Source organism: Lipotes vexillifer, unplaced genomic scaffold (genome assembly GCF_000442215.2).
Source record: "Lipotes vexillifer unplaced genomic scaffold, Lipotes_vexillifer_v1.1 scaffold95, whole genome shotgun sequence".
Taxonomy (NCBI): domain Eukaryota; kingdom Metazoa; phylum Chordata; class Mammalia; order Artiodactyla; family Lipotidae; genus Lipotes; species Lipotes vexillifer.
Window position 1 is genome coordinate 2608415 of NW_006791458.1, and position 18400 is coordinate 2626814.

Below are 18400 nucleotides of genomic sequence, written 5' to 3' on the forward strand. Positions count from 1 at the left end.
CCTACAGCCAGGCATGACTTTTTTGTTTATCCATCACAGACAACACAGAGAGAAATCAAATTTTTCCTTTATCTCTTCTGCTGGGTACAAGCTAACACATTTGGTTGGCTTCTATAATATGTCATCTCATTGCATTCTCCCAACAACGCTTTGAGATGGGTATTATACCCATTTTGTAGATGAGGAGACTGAGGCTCAGAGAGTAATTTGGCCGATCTCACACAACTAATGAATGGTGCAACCAGAATTCAAGTCCATGCTGCTGGACTCCAAGCCTGTAAATGTACTAACTGGTGCTCCATGGCAACTAGAACTTTGCTACAGTCATAACTTGGACTAAATTGATAGATGTGCCCTTGAAAGTTGCCTGCTGCAGTGACAAGAGTGTACGGGAAGGCCTGACTTCTGCTCTTGACTCTGCCACTCACAACCTTTATGATATAAGGGAATAAAATACGTGGCAAAGTTCCCCTAGGATTAGCAGCAGTTCTGACAAAGCCATGATTTGTCAATATTCTGTTACCCCAACCAAGGGGTGCTTATTTTTAAGGTATTTCACAGAAAACTGTGAAAAGATTCTTGTTCTTCATATAGCCCAGTGGTTTCTGAAACCATGTTCCTACAGAACATCGGTGCTCTCCAAGATGGAAGGAGGTGTAGCAGACTGAAAATAAATAATAATCATCTCCACCTAATTCACAGGTGGGGTGTAATTGTCAGTCTGAAGATTTTCATAAACTCTGGATACTAATCTAGACTGAGTTTCATTATAAGTGAAACTGATTTAGCACAAAAGTATGCATTTCATTTTCATGTTGAATATATCAATATTCTATGGTCTCCTCCCAAAGAACATCTTGATTTGCAGGGGCTCTGAACCTTGAACATGGATTAAACCAATGGATCTCAAAGAGTAGTCCTCAGACCAGCAATATCAGCTTCCCCTGGAAACGTACAGGAATGCAGACTCTCAGGCCCCACCAGACCTGCTGAATCAGACATTCTAGGGTCAGGGTGGGAATGGGGGCCAGCAATCTGTGCTTTAGCAAGGCTTTCAGGTTATTCTGACATATGCTCAAGTTTGAGAACTACTGGTTACCTTATGTGGGAGGAAATAATCTTTGTGTTTGGAACGGTTACAGTCTTAAGCAGGGAGAGAAAGGAAACCTCACCAACAAGGGCTGGACTCACTGCCAGAACTTGAAAGATCACTTCAGTATTACTCCCTCTGCCCCCCAACCCAAGTCCTTTAGTCGTGGGTGTCACCGCACATACTGCCTTGTGCTGCTGTAATATGGGTTTGTAGCTTATCTCCCCAACTGGAGGGTAGGCATTTAACACACTGACTTAAGAAATATTTGTTGAATGAAAGTATTTGCTCCTAGAAGTCGGGGTCCAGGTAAAAATCATTTTTCACTCTCAGCTGCTCCAGCTCAGTGCCCTTTACACAGGAAGTACTAATTAAATAATGACTGAATATTGATCTAGACAAGTCGTCACATTCCTTCTCTGAGCCTTAGATTTCTCATCTTAAAAATAAGAGCACCATATCGGATAGCTGGCCATAAGGTCTTTCAGCTGCAGATCGTCTGCGGTTCTCTATTTAGAGATGTTCTTACCCAGACACTGGCAGAGGGCTCCTGGAATTCACTGAGTATTAACCTGACAGTGTAGAGAAGAAAGAGGAAGATAAAGATTAAAGACAATGTACATAGAATGTGAATATTGTTTCCAAAGGTGACTGCATAACTACTGACATTCTCTCTTCTCTTATCCCTCCTCTTCTTTCTCTTTTCCTCTGTCTCCTCCTCTGTTTCTCCCCCTCCTGCAGATGTACCCTCAGCAGTTGGTTGTCTCCTGGTTTTCCCTGGTTTTGCTGGCATCTCCCATCATGGCTATATGGGAACTGGAGAAAAATGGTAACCAGCCTTTCCTGATTCTCTGTGAAGGCCCCAGGATCTAAGACAGGACTGTCAGGTGGCCCCTGCTGGGAAATCAGACTGAAATGGGCAGGCCTTGGGTCTTCCTAGTGAAAGCCATCACTCTGGGATAACACGGGCCCTACGTCCTTGTTCTACCTTTGAGGGTATCTATTATTGTATGGCTTGAGGGTATCTATACTGTTTGGCTTTCATGTTAGATGCCAGAGAAGAAGCTTTTTATGGACTATGGTGGGAAAAGAGATATGGATTTTGCCAGTATTACTAAAAACCAGCTGTATCATATGATTAAGATTCCAAAGTGAAAGATTAGAAAAGTATAAGAACTATGTTCTAACATCTTCCACTCCACCACGCAATATTACCCCCTCAGTTGGCACCGAGATGACTTACCTCTGACCAAGCCCTTTGGGGAAAGCATGGAATTTAGACCCACACTGACTTGGGTTCAAGGCTGATTCTGCCACTTATTGGTTATGTGACCTTGAGCCAGGTCACCTCTGAGCCTGAGTTCCCTCGACTGTAAGCTGAGGACTACAAAGTGATATCTACTACATAGATTATTAAATGTACTAGTGAATGCAGAAGACAACTCAACAGATGATGAAGTGACAGTAAATGTTAGCTAGTATTATTGTTTTGGTTATTTAAAATAATGTCTCTGGTGATTCAGGAGAAACTGTTTATTTTCCCAGTGATCAATAAAAATTATTAGTAGAATAATAGATAGGTATTATTAGAATAAGGGGCTCCCTCTATCCTTCTAGTATCTCACACATGCTAAGTATGTATTAACTGATTGTTAGTTGTTCCTGAAAGACTCTCAGATATTTCTCATTGAAGCCAACATAATAATGTTGGCAATTACTGTCTTTAATAATAAAATATAATAATAGTTGATATTTATTGAGGCCAGCATCTCATTTAATTCTCACCACAACCATAAGAGATGGGGACTGTGTGTACCCCATTTTACAGATATTAAAAATAGAGGCCACAGAGATTAACTAACTTACCCAATTTCACATACCTGGTAAGGGTGGAACAGGAACTTGATCCCAATTCTGTCTCACTTCAACGCTTATGAACTTAAGTATTTGAAGAAGGTTTTACCAGAATGACATGAGCAATTGTTTCCTCTGTCCTTGGACAGCTGAGCAAGAGGAAATAGGCATACATTTAAATGAAGACATTGCAGCTGATGATGAGAAATGATCTTTCAATAGTGAGGAGAATACAACACTAAAATGGGTCCCTGAAAGAAATTTCGGGCTCTTCCTCCATTCTTAAGAATTTCTGGAAGATGACAGTCCAGCCATCCCTACTCTGCCCCAGGAGGTTCTGAGTGTTTTAGACCCTCCCTTGAATAAGGACAAAGCCCTGAGCCAGATGATTATGCCAGATTGCTTCCAACCCTGGGATTTTTAGTGAGCTCAGGAGCTTTGGCCCTTTCATAGTACACCCTTAGTTACTTCTGATTTAGTAAACCACAGAAATTCCAGAAAGTCAATGTGAGAAACACTGAGAGGGTGTGCAGCTTTGGAGACAAGATGAGATGCAGCTAAGCATTAGGTTCTAGATGTGCCTCATCAGGCTGCCGCCTGCAGCTGTTTCCCCTGCCCTTGGGCAAGGGTCTTCGGCTTCTGAATCTTAGTTGTGACAGGAAAATAGCCTTGCTGGTCAGTCACCAGTGGGACACAGAGAAACCAGAGAAAGCCAAAGGTGCCACATGGTTTTATGTCAGCACAGCTGACCATTTTCCAAGAGTTGGGGCCCAGATGCTTTTTACCTCTTGTCTCTGTTACCCATTCAGTAGTTTTAAAGCCCTTTGATGTCAAGTGGGAACTTTATATTACACAACAGCTTTCCATTTGGACGCCAATCACAAGAGCCAGCAGTTACAGCTCATTTAAGGGCAGTGTCAAGCTCTTATATAAATTAGCTTATGTGATCCACATCTCCACCTTCTGGATCAAGTACTAATATGTTGCTTATTTTAAGGATAATGACCCTGAAGCTTAGAGTAATTGAATGCCTCGCCCAAGGCCACAGGCCAGTGTAAGAGACAGAGCTGAATCCTAACTCAGACCTGTGTGATTCCAACATCTAGGCTTTTCACCACTGTGGCTCTCAAACTAGAGTGGGTTTCAGAATCTTCTGGAGAAGTTAAAAACAGGTCACTGGGCCCGTCTCAGAGTTCTTGATTCAGCGACTGAGAATTTGCAATGCTAACAGAGTCTCACGTGCTGCTGGTAGTAGTTGGATGATCATGCTTTGAGAAGCAGTGCATTAAACAATTCTATTTAATTAATAATTGATGCATGAATGAATGAAGGAAGATTTGCTGTGAAATACTCTTTGAAATACTATATTAGGCCATTCCTCAAGTGCCAGTTTCAATATTGGTATTAAAGGTTCAATGCAGGGAATTCCCTGGTGGTCCAGTGGTTAGGACTCTGCACTCCCACTAGCAAGGGCCCGGGTTCGATCCCTGGTCAGGGAACTAAGATCCTGCATGCTGCGCGGTGCAGCCAAAAAGAAAGATCCAATGCAAAGCTGCAGAGACAGAAGTCCTGAGATATAACTCTTGTGCTTCTCACTTGATGTAACCTTGCTTAACCTCTTGGTCTCAGTACCCTTCTCTATAAAATGGAAAGATTAAGATCTACTGAACTGCCTCATAAGAAGGTAAAATAGCTTTTAAAAACACAGAGAGAATGAAAATCTCCATTGGTGAGTTTCACGCAGTTGGAAATAAATCCTTCAATCCCCGTGGAAAATTGGAAGGCAGTTTCTCATGCAGTTGTCTGACCTTTGGTGTGTGAATAACAATAACAACCAATGCTGAGTGATAGGTTCTGTGCTAAGTGTTTTACACGCTTTTTTCATTTAATCCTCACAGCCAAACCTACAAGGCAGATACTAATATTATTGTCATTTTACAGACAAAGAAACTGAGGCTCATGGTAATTAAGTATCTTTCTCCAAATTCCCCAGCCAGCTATTGGGGACAGGATCTCAGTCCTGGTCAGTCTTTCTCAACACTTATTCTCTCTGAATGTGAACTGTGCTGGAAGTTTCTTACATCCACCAGGCCTTCAGGAAAGAATATTGTGCTGTTTGCATTTTTCAGTATATCAAGGTTTTCCTCATCTGCCAGCTAATCAGAGGTTAATTATTCACGGCAGCCTGGCAGTTAGTGAGCCTATGGCAGCTATTAAACTCTTCGCTTCTCTCTTCCACAACCTTGAACTCAAGTGGTGCCCAAAAACCTGAGATCATCTTAGCAAGCATTTGCTGTTATGAGCAAGGTTGTGCTGCTTTAGCCATCCAGATACCGAGTAATCCAAAAAACACAGTCTGGTTCTCCAATCCCTGTGCTCTCCAGTTTATGTTGTAGAATTGGATTGGTATCCTGACGCCCCTGGAGAAATGGTGGTTCTCACCTGCGATACCCCTGAAGAAGACGGCATCACCTGGACCTCAGACCAGAGCAATGAGGTCTTGGGTTCTGGCAAAACCTTGACCATCCAAATCAAAGAGTTTGGAGATGCTGGGAAGTACACCTGTCACAAAGGAGGCAAGGTTCTGAGCCATTCGCTCCTGCTGCTTCACAAAAAGGAAGACGGAATCTGGTCCACTGATATCTTAAAGGACCAGAAAGGTAATTCCATTCCCTTGGGTAGCATCAATTTTCTCTTTTGCTCCATAAGAGATAAAAAAATTAAAAATTTAAAAGGCAAGACATGGTTAGTATAGCTAATGAAGTAATACCAAGTCCCCTACTGAAACCACCCGAAACCTTCATTTTCCTTTGCTGGACACTTTGGGTTATCAACCATCAAAATCTCCCGTTGAGAGAGTTTCATGGGAAGTCTAGATGCTTTTCCTGAGGTTCTTTTTAAATAACAGTGATATTATTGGATGGCTAATGGGAGTTAGTTAATGTGCATAGTGCATAACTCAGCACTGGGCTGATAGCCTGGAAAAATATTAATACCCCCCTCCGATATGTTGGGTGTTTGGCATACAGAATCAGCATCCTATTGGGACATTCCCAGTCCTCGCTGACTGTCTGCCTGGGGAACAGCAGATTTTCCAAGGAAATAAATGGAAGATCTTCACTCTTGTACCATTTGGTGGCCTGTGATTCATCACAATAAAAATTTTTGCAATTTTAAAAGAAAGAAAACCCCTAAATATTGAATTCTTGTTCTTTTCAAATCCAGAGCCCAAAAATAAGAGCTTTCTAAAATGTGAGGCAAAGAATTATTCCGGACATTTCACCTGCTGGTGGCTGACAGCAATCAGTACTGATTTGAAATTCAGTGTCCAAAGCAGCACAGGGTAAGTGAAACCACTCGGGTTTCTCAGCATTTTGCTAGAACTTTCTCAATAAGGGCAACCTAGCAATGGCCCATCAGTTAATGATAAGGCAGAAAATAAAGCCAATCCTATATTTTTAACCCCCCATCCACACACACACACCCTTGCCTAAATTAGGGAAAGGACATGGAGATTTAAGCTAATTGCCTGAACAAATGTATGCATTAGAACAGGATATTATTGGGGCCTGGGAAGAGCCTCTGCTGTGTTTGAACCCACTCATCCAAATTGCCTGGCAATGCCTCATTAAGGATCATAGCACCAGGGGCAGGGGTGGGGGCAGCGGTGATAAAAGGGGAAATTGAAGCTGTGAAGGACTTGTGGAAATTGCACCTCCAATCGAAAATAGAAACAAGAGCTCTAGGGCATAGATCTTGCAAGCCCTGAGGCTGACTCCAAAACTCTGTGAGGCCTCTAGAAATTTTCCCAGGGCCACTTCAATTCCTTTTTCTTCTGCTGACACCACCAATCTGAAGTTCACTGTTTGTCCTATGCAGCTGGGCTTACCCCCGAGAAACCAGTTCCCTTAGTACAGAACCCACATTAACCCTCTGTGTGACTTCCTTCCCTCTCATCAAAGTTCCCAAACAGTGTAGGATAGCAGAGTAAACCCTAGGTGATCATCCTGACCTGGCCACTATTTAACTGAGTAAATTAACCTTTGGGGTCTTACTATTCCATCTTTCACATGAAAATGCTTACTAAAGAAATGCTTATACAAGTGCACAGAGACATAGATGCAAGAGTTCATTGTGGTGTTCTTGGTGATCAGCAGGGCAGATGTTAAGTAAAGTGTGGTACATTATACTCCAGCTTAATGTGCAGTCCTCAAAATGAATAACCCAATCCATGTGGTCTGTCATGGAGCACTCCCCATAATATGTTCAGAAGGGGGAAAGATGGTTGCAGAATTATGTATACCAAATTATATATATATATATATATATATGATATTATTTCATAAAAATAAAATCTATGTGTGTATATATAGATAAATATGTGTGTATGCATATATAGATACATGTGGATATATGATTGCTTTGAATATTCACAGAATAATGTCTGGAGGGATACAACAAGCCAGGAATAGTATTTATATCTAGGGAGTGACATTAGGGTTAAAAAGGGGATTAGGGTTAAAAGAGACATACACATTTCATTTATACACCATCTTTATCTTTTTATTTTTTTAAAATTGGTATGTATTGATTTTGTCATTAAAATCCAGAAAATGAGTTAAAAATTTTAATAAGGAGATTTAACCAGGAGCTTTGGATCTAAAAGTTTTCAGATTCATTTAGGCCAGAGGCAAACATTTGTATTGGGTTGGCCAAAAAGTTCATTAGGGTTTTTCTGTAAGATCTTATGGAAAAAACTGAACGAACTTTTTGGCCAACCCAATTATTACCTCTCAAAGCAAAGCTTGTTCTCATGGGGAGGGCAGCTTCTTACCCCCTTGAGAGAAATCAAACCAGTTGGAGAAATTGTGTCCTCAGACAGCTGTCTGGTTACAACAGCTAGGGACGTGCCTGCAATCATGTGACACAGGATAATATCTGTCTTTGATTTCAGCTCCTCTGACCCCCGAGGGGTGACGTGTGGAGCAGCGACGCTCTCAGCAGAGAGGGTCAGAGTGGACCACAGGGAGTATAAGAAGTACACAGTGGGGTGTCAGGAGGGCAGCGCCTGCCCAGCTGCCGAGGAGAGCCTGCCCATTGAGGTCGTGGTGGAAGCTGTTCATAAGCTCAAGTATGAAAACTACACCAGCAGCTTCTTCATCAGGGACATCAGTGAGTTTGCTTGATTATATGTGCTTAATAAAGATAGATGCCATTCATCACATGTTAACAATGCTCCATGCACTGGGGTTAGGGGTTTATATGCATTCTCTCTTTTATTCTGCACCCCGCCCCGAAAAATAATTATAATGTAAGTACAATTGTCTGCACTTTAAGGAAAAGGAAATTGAGTCCTAGCTAGGTCAAACAACTTGCCCCAGAACTCACATATAGCAATTCAGACCTGGATCTGCCCCGCTAGAAAAAGCAGGCTCTTGGCTACACTTCTATTCTGCTGCTCAGGCACCTTCCATGATGAATTCAAGAGCAGCCCCTCAAGCATAACATTCATATGCAGAACCAGAGCTTCCCCTACTAACTGCAGTTATTCCCAACCAATCTTTCTGTAGCATTTGAAAAAGAGATTTCTTTATTGGAATATAAACCCCTCCAAAATGGATGTCTGTTTTTTTCAGTTGGAAGATGGAGATTTTTGCCATTTGTCATTTCCTTTACCATTTATCCAGTGAACATGCATCATGAAATAAAAAGTGATAGAATCACAGAACCTGCTCTAAGCATTTGTGGGGAGATTGCCTTTGGTGGAAAGGAGAGGGTGGGGTCTTGTTCACATAGAGTACCAGGGAAGGTCTCTATGAGGAGGTGGCATTTAGCTGAGTCCTAAAGGAAAGAAAATGCCACTGTGTTGAGAAGAGGAAAGAATATTTGTGGAGCATCTGCTAGGAGTCTTGGTCTTTGTGTGGAGAGGTGCTAGATCCAGAGAGCCCAAGCCCATTCCATGGCCTCTTTCCCCTCCCGCGCCCCTCCTAGAAAAATGTACACTACTCGAGGACAGAGTCTTTCTGACACTCACTGTTGTGCTTTCCATGCACAGTCCAGTGGCTGTCACATAATGGGGGCTTTTTATTGAATGAATGAGTGACAGAGCATAGAGACAATTTGGCTGTAACTGCCACAGGACAAGTCAGTCTCAGATTCCACGAAAGGGCTAAAGAAAGAGCACTAAGTGGAAAATCTCTCATCTGGTCTGCAGCAAAAGGCTCAGCCCAATTCCGAGTTTGGTGCAGAGGGGGATTGATTACAGAGAGGGTGGTCCTTCACTGCAAGCCCAGACGTGAGCGTCTTGTTGTCTCTAAGAACTTTCCTCTGAGCACCACGCAGAGGTGGTTCCACCACCAGGGCCCCTGTGACTGTGCAGGGATGAGCCTCTCTCAGGTTCAGCGATAGAGGAGGCAGCAGTTGGTGAGGGCTGCCTTGTACAGGCACCAGCGTGAGCGCCAGCCGCAGGGGTGTCTCACGTCTGCCAACCAGGTGCTCAGAGAAGTTAAGTAACTATGATATGGACTCAGAGCTGGTCAAAGGCGAAAGTGGGACCAGAAGCCAGAACTACCTTACCCCAAAGCCCCACTAGCAAAATAAAGGGTGTTTCTCTCTCTTCCATAGTCAAACCAGACCCACCCAAGAGCCTGCAGCTGAAGCCATTAAAGAATTCCCGGCATGTGGAGGTCAGCTGGGAGTACCCTGACACCTGGAGCACCCCACATTCCTACTTCTCCCTGACATTTTGTGTTCAGGTCCAGGGCAAGAACAAGAGAGAAAGGGTAAGATGTGATTCAAGTGCCGTCTATTCTGTAGTCAGGTTTATGTAGGTCCACATCAAGGAGATTAATGATGATGATAGCAGCGAATGTTTATTTGGCACTTTCTATGTGCCTGAAACTGTGCTAAGGATTTTCCCTGCGTATCTCACTTAATTCTCACAGTAACCCTAGAAAGGCAGGCAGTGTTACTCGTACCACTTCACTAGTCAAGATTTTGAAGCTCAGAGAAGTTAAGTGACTTGCCCAAGGTCACCCAGCTAGAAAGTGGCAGAACCAGGACACAAAGGCCATGCACCTAACACCCTACTGCCACCGGTATGGTTGAACATTATCTTGCTCTCAGAATTGGTCCTGATATAGGAAATCTGGGCTCTAGGAGCCTAAAAATGTTTCAAATTGACGAATATAATGGGTGATAGAACATTCATGCTGTGTCTCATCCAAAATAGACAATTCCCGGCTGTTCCATATATTGTGAAATTATCTTATGGAACAGAATGTTGGCTAAGACAATGGCTTTCAAACTTTCTTGCCTGAGCATCATAATCCCAAGGTTCTAGAGGCCCTCTTACAGAGCCTGAGACTCCTTGGATGCCAGTTTTAGAAATCACTAAACAAAGGCCTTATTCGGCATGGTGTTTAGGACGTGGTAGAAATTCAGTGATTCAGGTACTCCCTGAGAATTTTTTTGTGGAAGGGAAGGGCTATTCTGGAGTAGATTTTACCTAAAATTTATTTAAAATCTTGATATGTACTTCCCAATATAAGATCTATATTATTAATAGGTACTATTTATAGAGCACTTTCTGCATGGTTAAATACCTTGCTACTTTCACTTTTACAACTCTATGAGGGAGTAAGTATTATTATCCCTCTCTTACAAATGAGGAATTGAGAAACAGAGAGTCTAAGATATTCTTCTGTGTCTACATAGCTAATAAATAGCAGTGCCTGGGCTTGAACACAGATTTTATTCTGATAAAAGGATCAGGATATGGAATTTCAGAATATCCAGGGGACAGCAAATCTGTCTCAGTCCCACCACTGACCTAGTACTGCGGTGAGTGCACATGGGGCCTTCATGCAAGGCAGCTGTGCTAGAAAGATGAAAACTGGACCAAACAATTTCTCCCTCAGGGCTTTGGACTTATAAAGTAGAAAAGCCGCATCTGTGTTGAGAGCTTCTGTCAGTAGGTGGCACAAGTTCTACACACACCCCTATGAACTGCGAGTGTGGTGCCCTGAGACCAAGGTGTGGCTGTTTTGGGAGACTGTACTTTGCCAAAATATGCCCAGCCCACTTTGTGATTGCATTGCCAAAAATTTCCCTCTCCTCTGCAGAAAGATAAACTCTTCATGGACAAAACCTCGGCCAAGGTCATGTGCCACAAACATGCCAACGTCCGCGTGCAAGCCCGGGACCGCTACTACAGCTCATCCTGGAGCGAATGGGCATCTGTGTCCTGCAGTTAGGTGAGCAAGTCTGCGAAGCCCAGCCCAGACCTGCACACTCAGTTGTACCCAAGTGCAGGACAATGGTGGGGGCTATGTGGGACAGGAAAGAGGGGGTGGGATGCCCAACACGCAGTCACCAGAGGCAGAAACATACATTTGTTCATTAACAGATACTTATTGATGCCCATAGTATTCCAAGCAGTATGCTGGGCATGGGGACACTGCAGTAAAGAAAGAAGGCACAGGTCCTGCCCTTCCAGAAGGGTAGGCAGTAGGAGAGAGAAGTAGCCAAGAGTCAGAGCATAGGCGTCCTGCAAGCTGTTTCCATGAATTAGAATCTTATCTGGAGACCACTGGGGGCCACTGAACGGCTTTAAGCAAGGAAATGACATGATCAGATATTCTTTTAAGAAAACTCTTGAGGGCTTCCCTGGTGGCGTAGTGGTTGAGAGTCCACCTGCCGATGCAGGGGACGCGTGTTCGTGCCCCAGTCCGGGAAGATCCCACATGCCACGGAGCGGCTGGGCCCGTGAGCCATGGCCGCTGAGCCTGCGCGTCCGGAGCCTGTGCTCCGCAAGGGGAGAGGCCGCAGTAGTGAGAGGCCCGCGTACCGCAAAAAAATAAATAAATAAATAAGAAAACTCTCGAGACTTCCCTGGTGGTCCAACGGTTAAGACTCCGTGCTCCCAATGCAGGGGGTACGGGTCTGATCCCTGGTTGGGGAACTAATATCCCACATGCCTCAAGGCACAGCCAAAAAAATAAAGAAAGAAAACTCTCAAGATAGCCTCTGTTAAGCATGGTATCAGCAAAATCCTAGGCCACATAAGAAAGGGCTGGACCCTTCTGACGAGGAACCCCCAAAATCCAACTGCCCCAGATAATGTGTTGTGTGAAATAAGAAGGGTTTGCTATGAGTGTCTCATAGACACTCGCCATTCTTTTTCAGGTTCTAATCTCAGGATGAAACTTTGGAAGAAAAGTGGAAGACATTATACTAAATTTTTTAAAGGTGCAAAGGAACAGGACCCTCCCCCTAAAGATATTTTCTACCAATTTGCTTTTTTTTTTTTTACGATTATAAAGATGTCTTTGCTGTATTTTTATATTTAAATGCTAAATGCCCACCGAAACAATCAGCTAATTTATTTATACAGTTTACAGCTAGCAGGTCACAGCTGACTTTTATGTTATTTACCTATTTAAGTAATTTATGTATTTATTAATTTATTACTGTTATTTAACATTTGTGTGCCAAGATATATGTTTCATATACTCATGACCTGATTTATAAGGAATGGGCCCTATTATGCAAAATGTGAATTTATGTGTTATTTGTACTGACAACTTTTCAATTGAGGCTGCAAGTGCATCAGTTTTATGGCAACCAGTAAGAACACAGTGTTCTGATGCCAGCACCGTAATATATTTGTGATGGATTAGAACACAAGAGAGAGTTAAATAGACATGGAGATACAAACTCTTTAAGGAGGTCCTGGAGAGCAGATATTAGTTCCCGTGTCCATGAAGACTTCCTTGAAGTAATGGTGATAATTCAGAGCTGTTTGCACCTCTAAACAAGTTTAGTCTTTGGATGCCTGAAATTAGAAAGAGCTAAAAATGATGATTGGAATTGAAATTCAGCTTCACCCTTCCTGGCAGCCCCTGCCCCCTTCTATCTGTAAGACGAAGGAGAATGACATGGAGATATCGTAAGTGTCTGGAAAGTAAAAAGATCTTATGATTCAAGAGAGAAGACAAGTGTAGTTATGGCTAAGGACAAAATTGTCAGAATTGCCAGTTGTTCCTTAATAGGCACACAAAGAAGCAGACAGATGCGGAGAAAACAGCCATGAATCTCTTATTTGTCAGCATGAGGGAACATGACAAGCGGATATGACTAGAAAGTGCCGAGCCATTAAAATGCTACTTTTAAGTAATGAATGTGCTTTTTGTAAAATGATTCCATTTATTTTCTGTTTACTTATTTATTTTTATATTCTGATGGTGAACTAATAAAAATATAACTCTTCTTTGCAATAATATTTTGGGCTTTCTTAGTTGACTGGGTATCCTGTTCCCACGCTTACCAGGGCTGTGTTATTTTTCCCTTACCATTGAAGGACTGCCCCACCGTGAAGCAATTTCATTTCTGGTTTTGCACAGTGGGCCCTTTCCCTTTATAGGAAAGTCAGTGTCTTGCCAAGCTCAGGAAATATCCCTGTGATCTGACCACGGGGGACTCTGCAAGGGCACTAAACTGCATTATGCCCCTTCAGGGGTTGGATACTCTTGCTTCTGTCACCTTCTAACGTGGAATCAACTCTACTGGTTTCCAAAGCATCGTGAAACAAATTTCCCACCTGGTAGAGCCGTGGGCAGCCCATCCCATAGGTCCAGCTCCAGTGTTTATGGAGGGTTTGCCATCTGTCTGGCCAACTGCTAGGCCCTGGGGTTGAGGAGTTCCAAAACACCTTGGGTTTGCCACCCCGAAACAGTGCCCACTCCTGGCAAAGCCTATAAGACTGGGATGAAAAGTTAACTTCAATACCACGAAATGTGAAAATATTCAGTGTACATGGTGTATATGGTGGCCTGGGGTAAAAATGAAGAAGGATCAGTATAACCTGGAGTCACCCAGGAAGACTCGATAAAGAAGGGGAGGTGCCCACTTTGGGCTCAAAGGATGGCCAGGACCTGCCAGTTCCTCAGAACTGGCAGGCCCTGGCCACGGAAAGAACAAGTGGTGGGATCAGAGAGAATGGTGTCCATTCTCTGCTATCTTCAAAAGCCAAGTGCACACATCTGGCTTCCTTGCAATGGCAAGGTAATTATAATAGGGATGTTTGTTTACATTCCTTATCTTAAGTGTCACCTGAACCCCTTACTGCACTCTACTCCTGGCCTGGAGGGATAGTGTAAAATTTCTATCATTCTAATCCAACATTTGAAACATATCATCTTGTGTTAGTAAACCCACACTTGATAGCACATGGTTGGTTAATAACAACTATGCATTCTTCTAAGGGCCTTTCATCTACAGATACCAAAACGCTTACTGGACACTTAATGAACAACACTAAACAAGAAAAACATAATCACATTTCATAAGCACAGAGACCTGGGGACTTTTCCCAAAACTTCCGGCAAGTCTGGGGCACCGCTCAGGTGCCCCGGCTCCACCAATGCCCAGTGCTTTCCTAACACAGCCTCTTAGCAGTTGATTAATTTCAGTTACATGTAAGCAATGGAGAGTTTTTCTCTTTGAAAAATATTCTCCAGGACAGTCCTTTCTATTGGGAAACTAGCCACTACAAATGCATCAAAATGTCCTAGCAAAAGAGCTCAGGACGGGGCACCGGGAGCCTGGGCCCTGGGCCTACCCAGCCCTGCTATGTGACCACGTGACCTTCGGCAGGGCACTGGACAGAATCAGTTCTCACTCCCAACTGCCTTCTTCCCTGATGTCCCTCCTCAGCTCAAAGGTTGGGAAGCTAAGTAATCACTTTTCCAGTTGCTCTTGCTGCCCAGTAATGTCATGAGACCTAGTTCTGGCTCATGAGATGTAAGAAAATTCTTCTGGGGGTTTTTCTGTTAAAAGACAGAGCTATGGCTTACATCACCCTTCCCCTCCTTCTTCCTCTCTTCAGCAGATGAAATTTAAGAAGTCTCAGAGGATGCCTTGCACCCAGGATAGAAGCCATCATGCTAAGACAGGAAAGATAAAAAGACTCTGGGACCCTAGTGATATCATCAAGGAACTGAACCAACCCCTGTGAGTACCTACCCCAGCCGTCTTGTTGTGTTAGAAAAGCAGACCCATATTTGTGTTTTTTTCATTGTGGTAAAATACACACAACATAAAATTTACCATTTTAACCATTTTTAGGTGTAGAGCTCAGTGATATTTAAGTACAGCCACATTGTTGTACAACCATCACCACCATCCATCTCCAGAACTTACTCTTCTTCCCAGACTCTGTACCCATTAAACAACCCTCTGTTTTTAAAATAGAAAATGAATAAACTGAAAATTGAATAAAGACATCCTCTTAAACATTCAGATCCTCATCTATGAGAGGCTGTTGGCCAAGTCAGAAAAAGGAGCCAGGCCAGCACAGGAAGGAACTGACATCAGAAAATCTGGTTCTGCCCCTTACAGCTGGTGCGACCTTGGGGAAGGCCTGGAGTACTTGATTTCCAATGATGCCAGGTTGGGTCCTGGTGATACCCTACCTGCCTGCAGAGAGGTAGCCATGGTCAGGAAGCCTGCTGCAAGGGCAGCCTGAGTGTCAGGAGGATTCACATGTGTTGGTGTGTGTGTGTTGAGGGGTGGTCTGGGCAAGTGGCTCCCATAGGACAGACACCTTTGCTGTTCCTTCATTCACTCCACAAACATTGTTCATCACTCTGCCCCTGGCACCATCCTCTACTTTCTGGATACAGGGGTGAAAAAGACCTTGCCCTCACGTGGTTTCCAAAGGCTTAAGCTTTAAATTCTAAGCACTGGAGGTCACTTCCTGAGGGTTAAGAGCACTATGAAATGAGATCACCGGTTTAATGTGATTGGCACAATTCCTGGTCCACAGTAAGTACCCAGAAAATGGTAGCTATTTCCACTGAGTAGCTCTGTGATTTTGAGCAACCCAAGCCCCAGTTTCCTCATGTGTAAAATGGGATAATAACAGTCCCTATCTCACAGGGTAGTTGTGAGGATTAAATGAAATAACACTTAGAAAATGCTTAGAAAAATACCTGATCCAGGGCTTCCCTGGTGGCGCAGTGGTTAAGAATCCGCCTACCAGTGCAGGGGACACAGGTTCCAGCCCTGGTCCTGGAAGATTCCCACATGCCGTGGAGCAACTAAGCCCGTGAGCCACAACTACTGAGCCTGCGCTCTAGAGCCCGCGAGCCACAGCTACTGAAGCCCATGTGCCTAGAGCCCGTGCTCTGCAACAAGAGAAGCCACGAAAATGAGAAGCTTGCACACGACAAGGAAGAGTAGCCCCTGCTCACCGCACTAGAGAGAGCCTGAGCACAGCAACGAAGACCCTACGGAGCCAAAAATAAAAACAAATAAATAAATTAGTTTTTAAAAAGTACCTGATCCATGGAAGTACTCAATAAAAGCTTGGTGTTAATATTCTTACCATACTACTTAACACCTAAAAGAAGCATAACTCTAGACCCTGTGCTTTTGGGGGGTGGGGAGATGGAGGAATCATTGTTAGGAGGCCCCAATGTCTCTAAGAACTAGGTTGGGACGGAGGCTGTATTAATCAGCCAAGGGGGAAGAAAGAGACAGCTCAGTCCCTTAAGATTAAAAAGCCTCTGCAGTGTAGAATCCCTTTCTTATACATAAAATTGCCCAAGATGCAATGAAGCCAGTTCTTGCCTTCGGGGATTGTACAGTCTAGAGAGAGAGGAAAAGGGGACAAACAGGGTGGAATATATTAAAATATAGCCTGGCTGGCATAAGAGCACGTGCACCCTAAATATTTCTTTTTATAAAGGTTTCCAGCTCCTAGGAAGAGGCTGTCATTCCCTTTCACCTTCCTGGATGCAATAATTTGGCGTAAACCTTCCAATTCACCTTACCTATAAATCAGGTCTTAATCATCTCTTTCCATTTCATTTCAGTACGGCCCCTCTTCCAGGACAGAATCTGTGAGCAAAATGTATTTGGACAAGATTACTCCAGAGGCTCATATTATACTAAGGAAATGAATTCCCTCTCTCAAGCTCATAAAATGCAAAAATGAAATCAGCATTCGGGCCAAAGGGGGAGGAGACCAGGTACACATACTGAAAAGCCTCCTTCTGCAGGAAGCAGAATTGATTTGCACTTTCCTCCATGCAGGCCTGGGTCCCGGGGCCTGCGGTCATGCTCATCCTCTCACCTGGTGGGTGCCCGTGCAGGATGGGCCGCAGGGCTCTGCAGCTTCTTGCTAATCTCCCATCTCCTTTCATAAGGAGCACAAACCGGCTCTCCACTGCCCTTCACTCCAGCCCACATGGCGTCTTCCCTGGCTGCTTGCTAACCTGAGCGAGGGGGGCTCCAGGGAACTGAGCATTCTGCCCATGGCCCTGGAGTTTGAGGGAGAGGGAAAGTCAGGGGGATAAATCTTAGACAAACCACAGTGTCCAGTCAGCTCTGCCCTTCCCACACCCCGCACTCAAAAAGGTGGGATGGAGTTAAGATGGCAGCAGGCAGTGCCTGGACGTCGTAGCGCAGAGTGGGGGCGGGGGGGGGGCGTGCATCTGGCCCTGGGCTCAAATCCCCACACCCTACTAACCAGTGATGTGCCCCTAGGCAATTCCTTAATCTCTTTCTGCCTCAGTTTCCTCACCTCTAAAACAAGTATGCTGGCAGTGCCATCACCTCCCAGGGATGCTGGGAGGGCTACCTGAGACCAGGCTCGGAGCACCCAGCACCCAGCAAGTATACAACAAACGTTAGTTGCTTTTGCTATTTTTCTAAAGTCAGGCCAAAAAGAAGCAGTCCTAATGCCACCTCATCTTCCCTCCCCATGGAAATGAGGGCAGGTTTGGGACATGTACACAAGCCTTTCCATTCTAACTCATAAATCTATGTCCTCCCACCCACCAGCCCTCTCCTGGGTACACTGCCAGTACACAGCAGTGACATTGCCCCCAAATTACAGCACCCAGAGCAACACTGCATTTCAGCAAACCATTGCATGGGTTTCCATTCAACCTTGTGGAACATTCTCCAGCAGTGGCTTGCCCTTTTCTCTGAAATCCCCCTTTTTTGCACTTTTGGGGTCCTTAGAGGCTAACCAGACCAGTGGTTCTCTAACTTGTTTGAGCCAGGATCCCTTTGTTCAAATGGAAATCTTCAATGGATTTCCAACATACAAGGGGACTGGGGAGGATGGGTACCAAAGGGGCTTTAATTGTGTCTACAATGTTCTAATTCCTTACCGGAAGGATATATTAGTAGATTTCCTGCATAATTAAAAATTAATTTTTTATAAAGTCCTACATGTAAAGCAAACAAAAGCAGAACTGCTCTGACTGAAGCTTCCCACCCACTCAGTTCCACCTCCCTATTCACCATTGAGAGGCCTGGGGTGGTACCTCAACATCCCTAAACTCTGCAGGACACAGTTTGAGAACCTCTAGGGTTTTGTGTGTGTGTGTGTGTGTGTGTGGTGTGTGTGTGTGTGTGTGTGTGTGTGTGTGGGGTGTGTGTGTG

The 18400-nt window shown here is 44.1% G+C and overlaps 1 protein-coding gene and 1 non-coding gene across 2 annotated transcripts in view; both read left to right on the forward strand.

The window, feature by feature from the left end:
- IL12B (interleukin 12B) overlaps positions 1–13223 on the forward strand; it is a 16019-nt gene extending 2796 nt beyond the window's left edge. The window contains exons 2-8 of the mRNA XM_007464413.1: positions 1832–1919; positions 5329–5604; positions 6170–6287; positions 7899–8116; positions 9569–9726; positions 11068–11199; positions 12131–13223. Coding sequence (XP_007464475.1) covers positions 1832–1919; positions 5329–5604; positions 6170–6287; positions 7899–8116; positions 9569–9726; positions 11068–11199 — 990 coding nt within the window. The 3' untranslated portion in view covers positions 12131–13223. The remainder of the gene's footprint in view (positions 1–1831; positions 1920–5328; positions 5605–6169; positions 6288–7898; positions 8117–9568; positions 9727–11067; positions 11200–12130) is intronic.
- TRNAG-CCC (transfer RNA glycine (anticodon CCC)) lies at positions 4371–4443 on the forward strand. Its single transcript has one exon. It is a non-coding gene; the product is annotated as a tRNA-Gly (tRNA).
- Positions 13224–18400: the final 5177 nt, after the last annotated feature.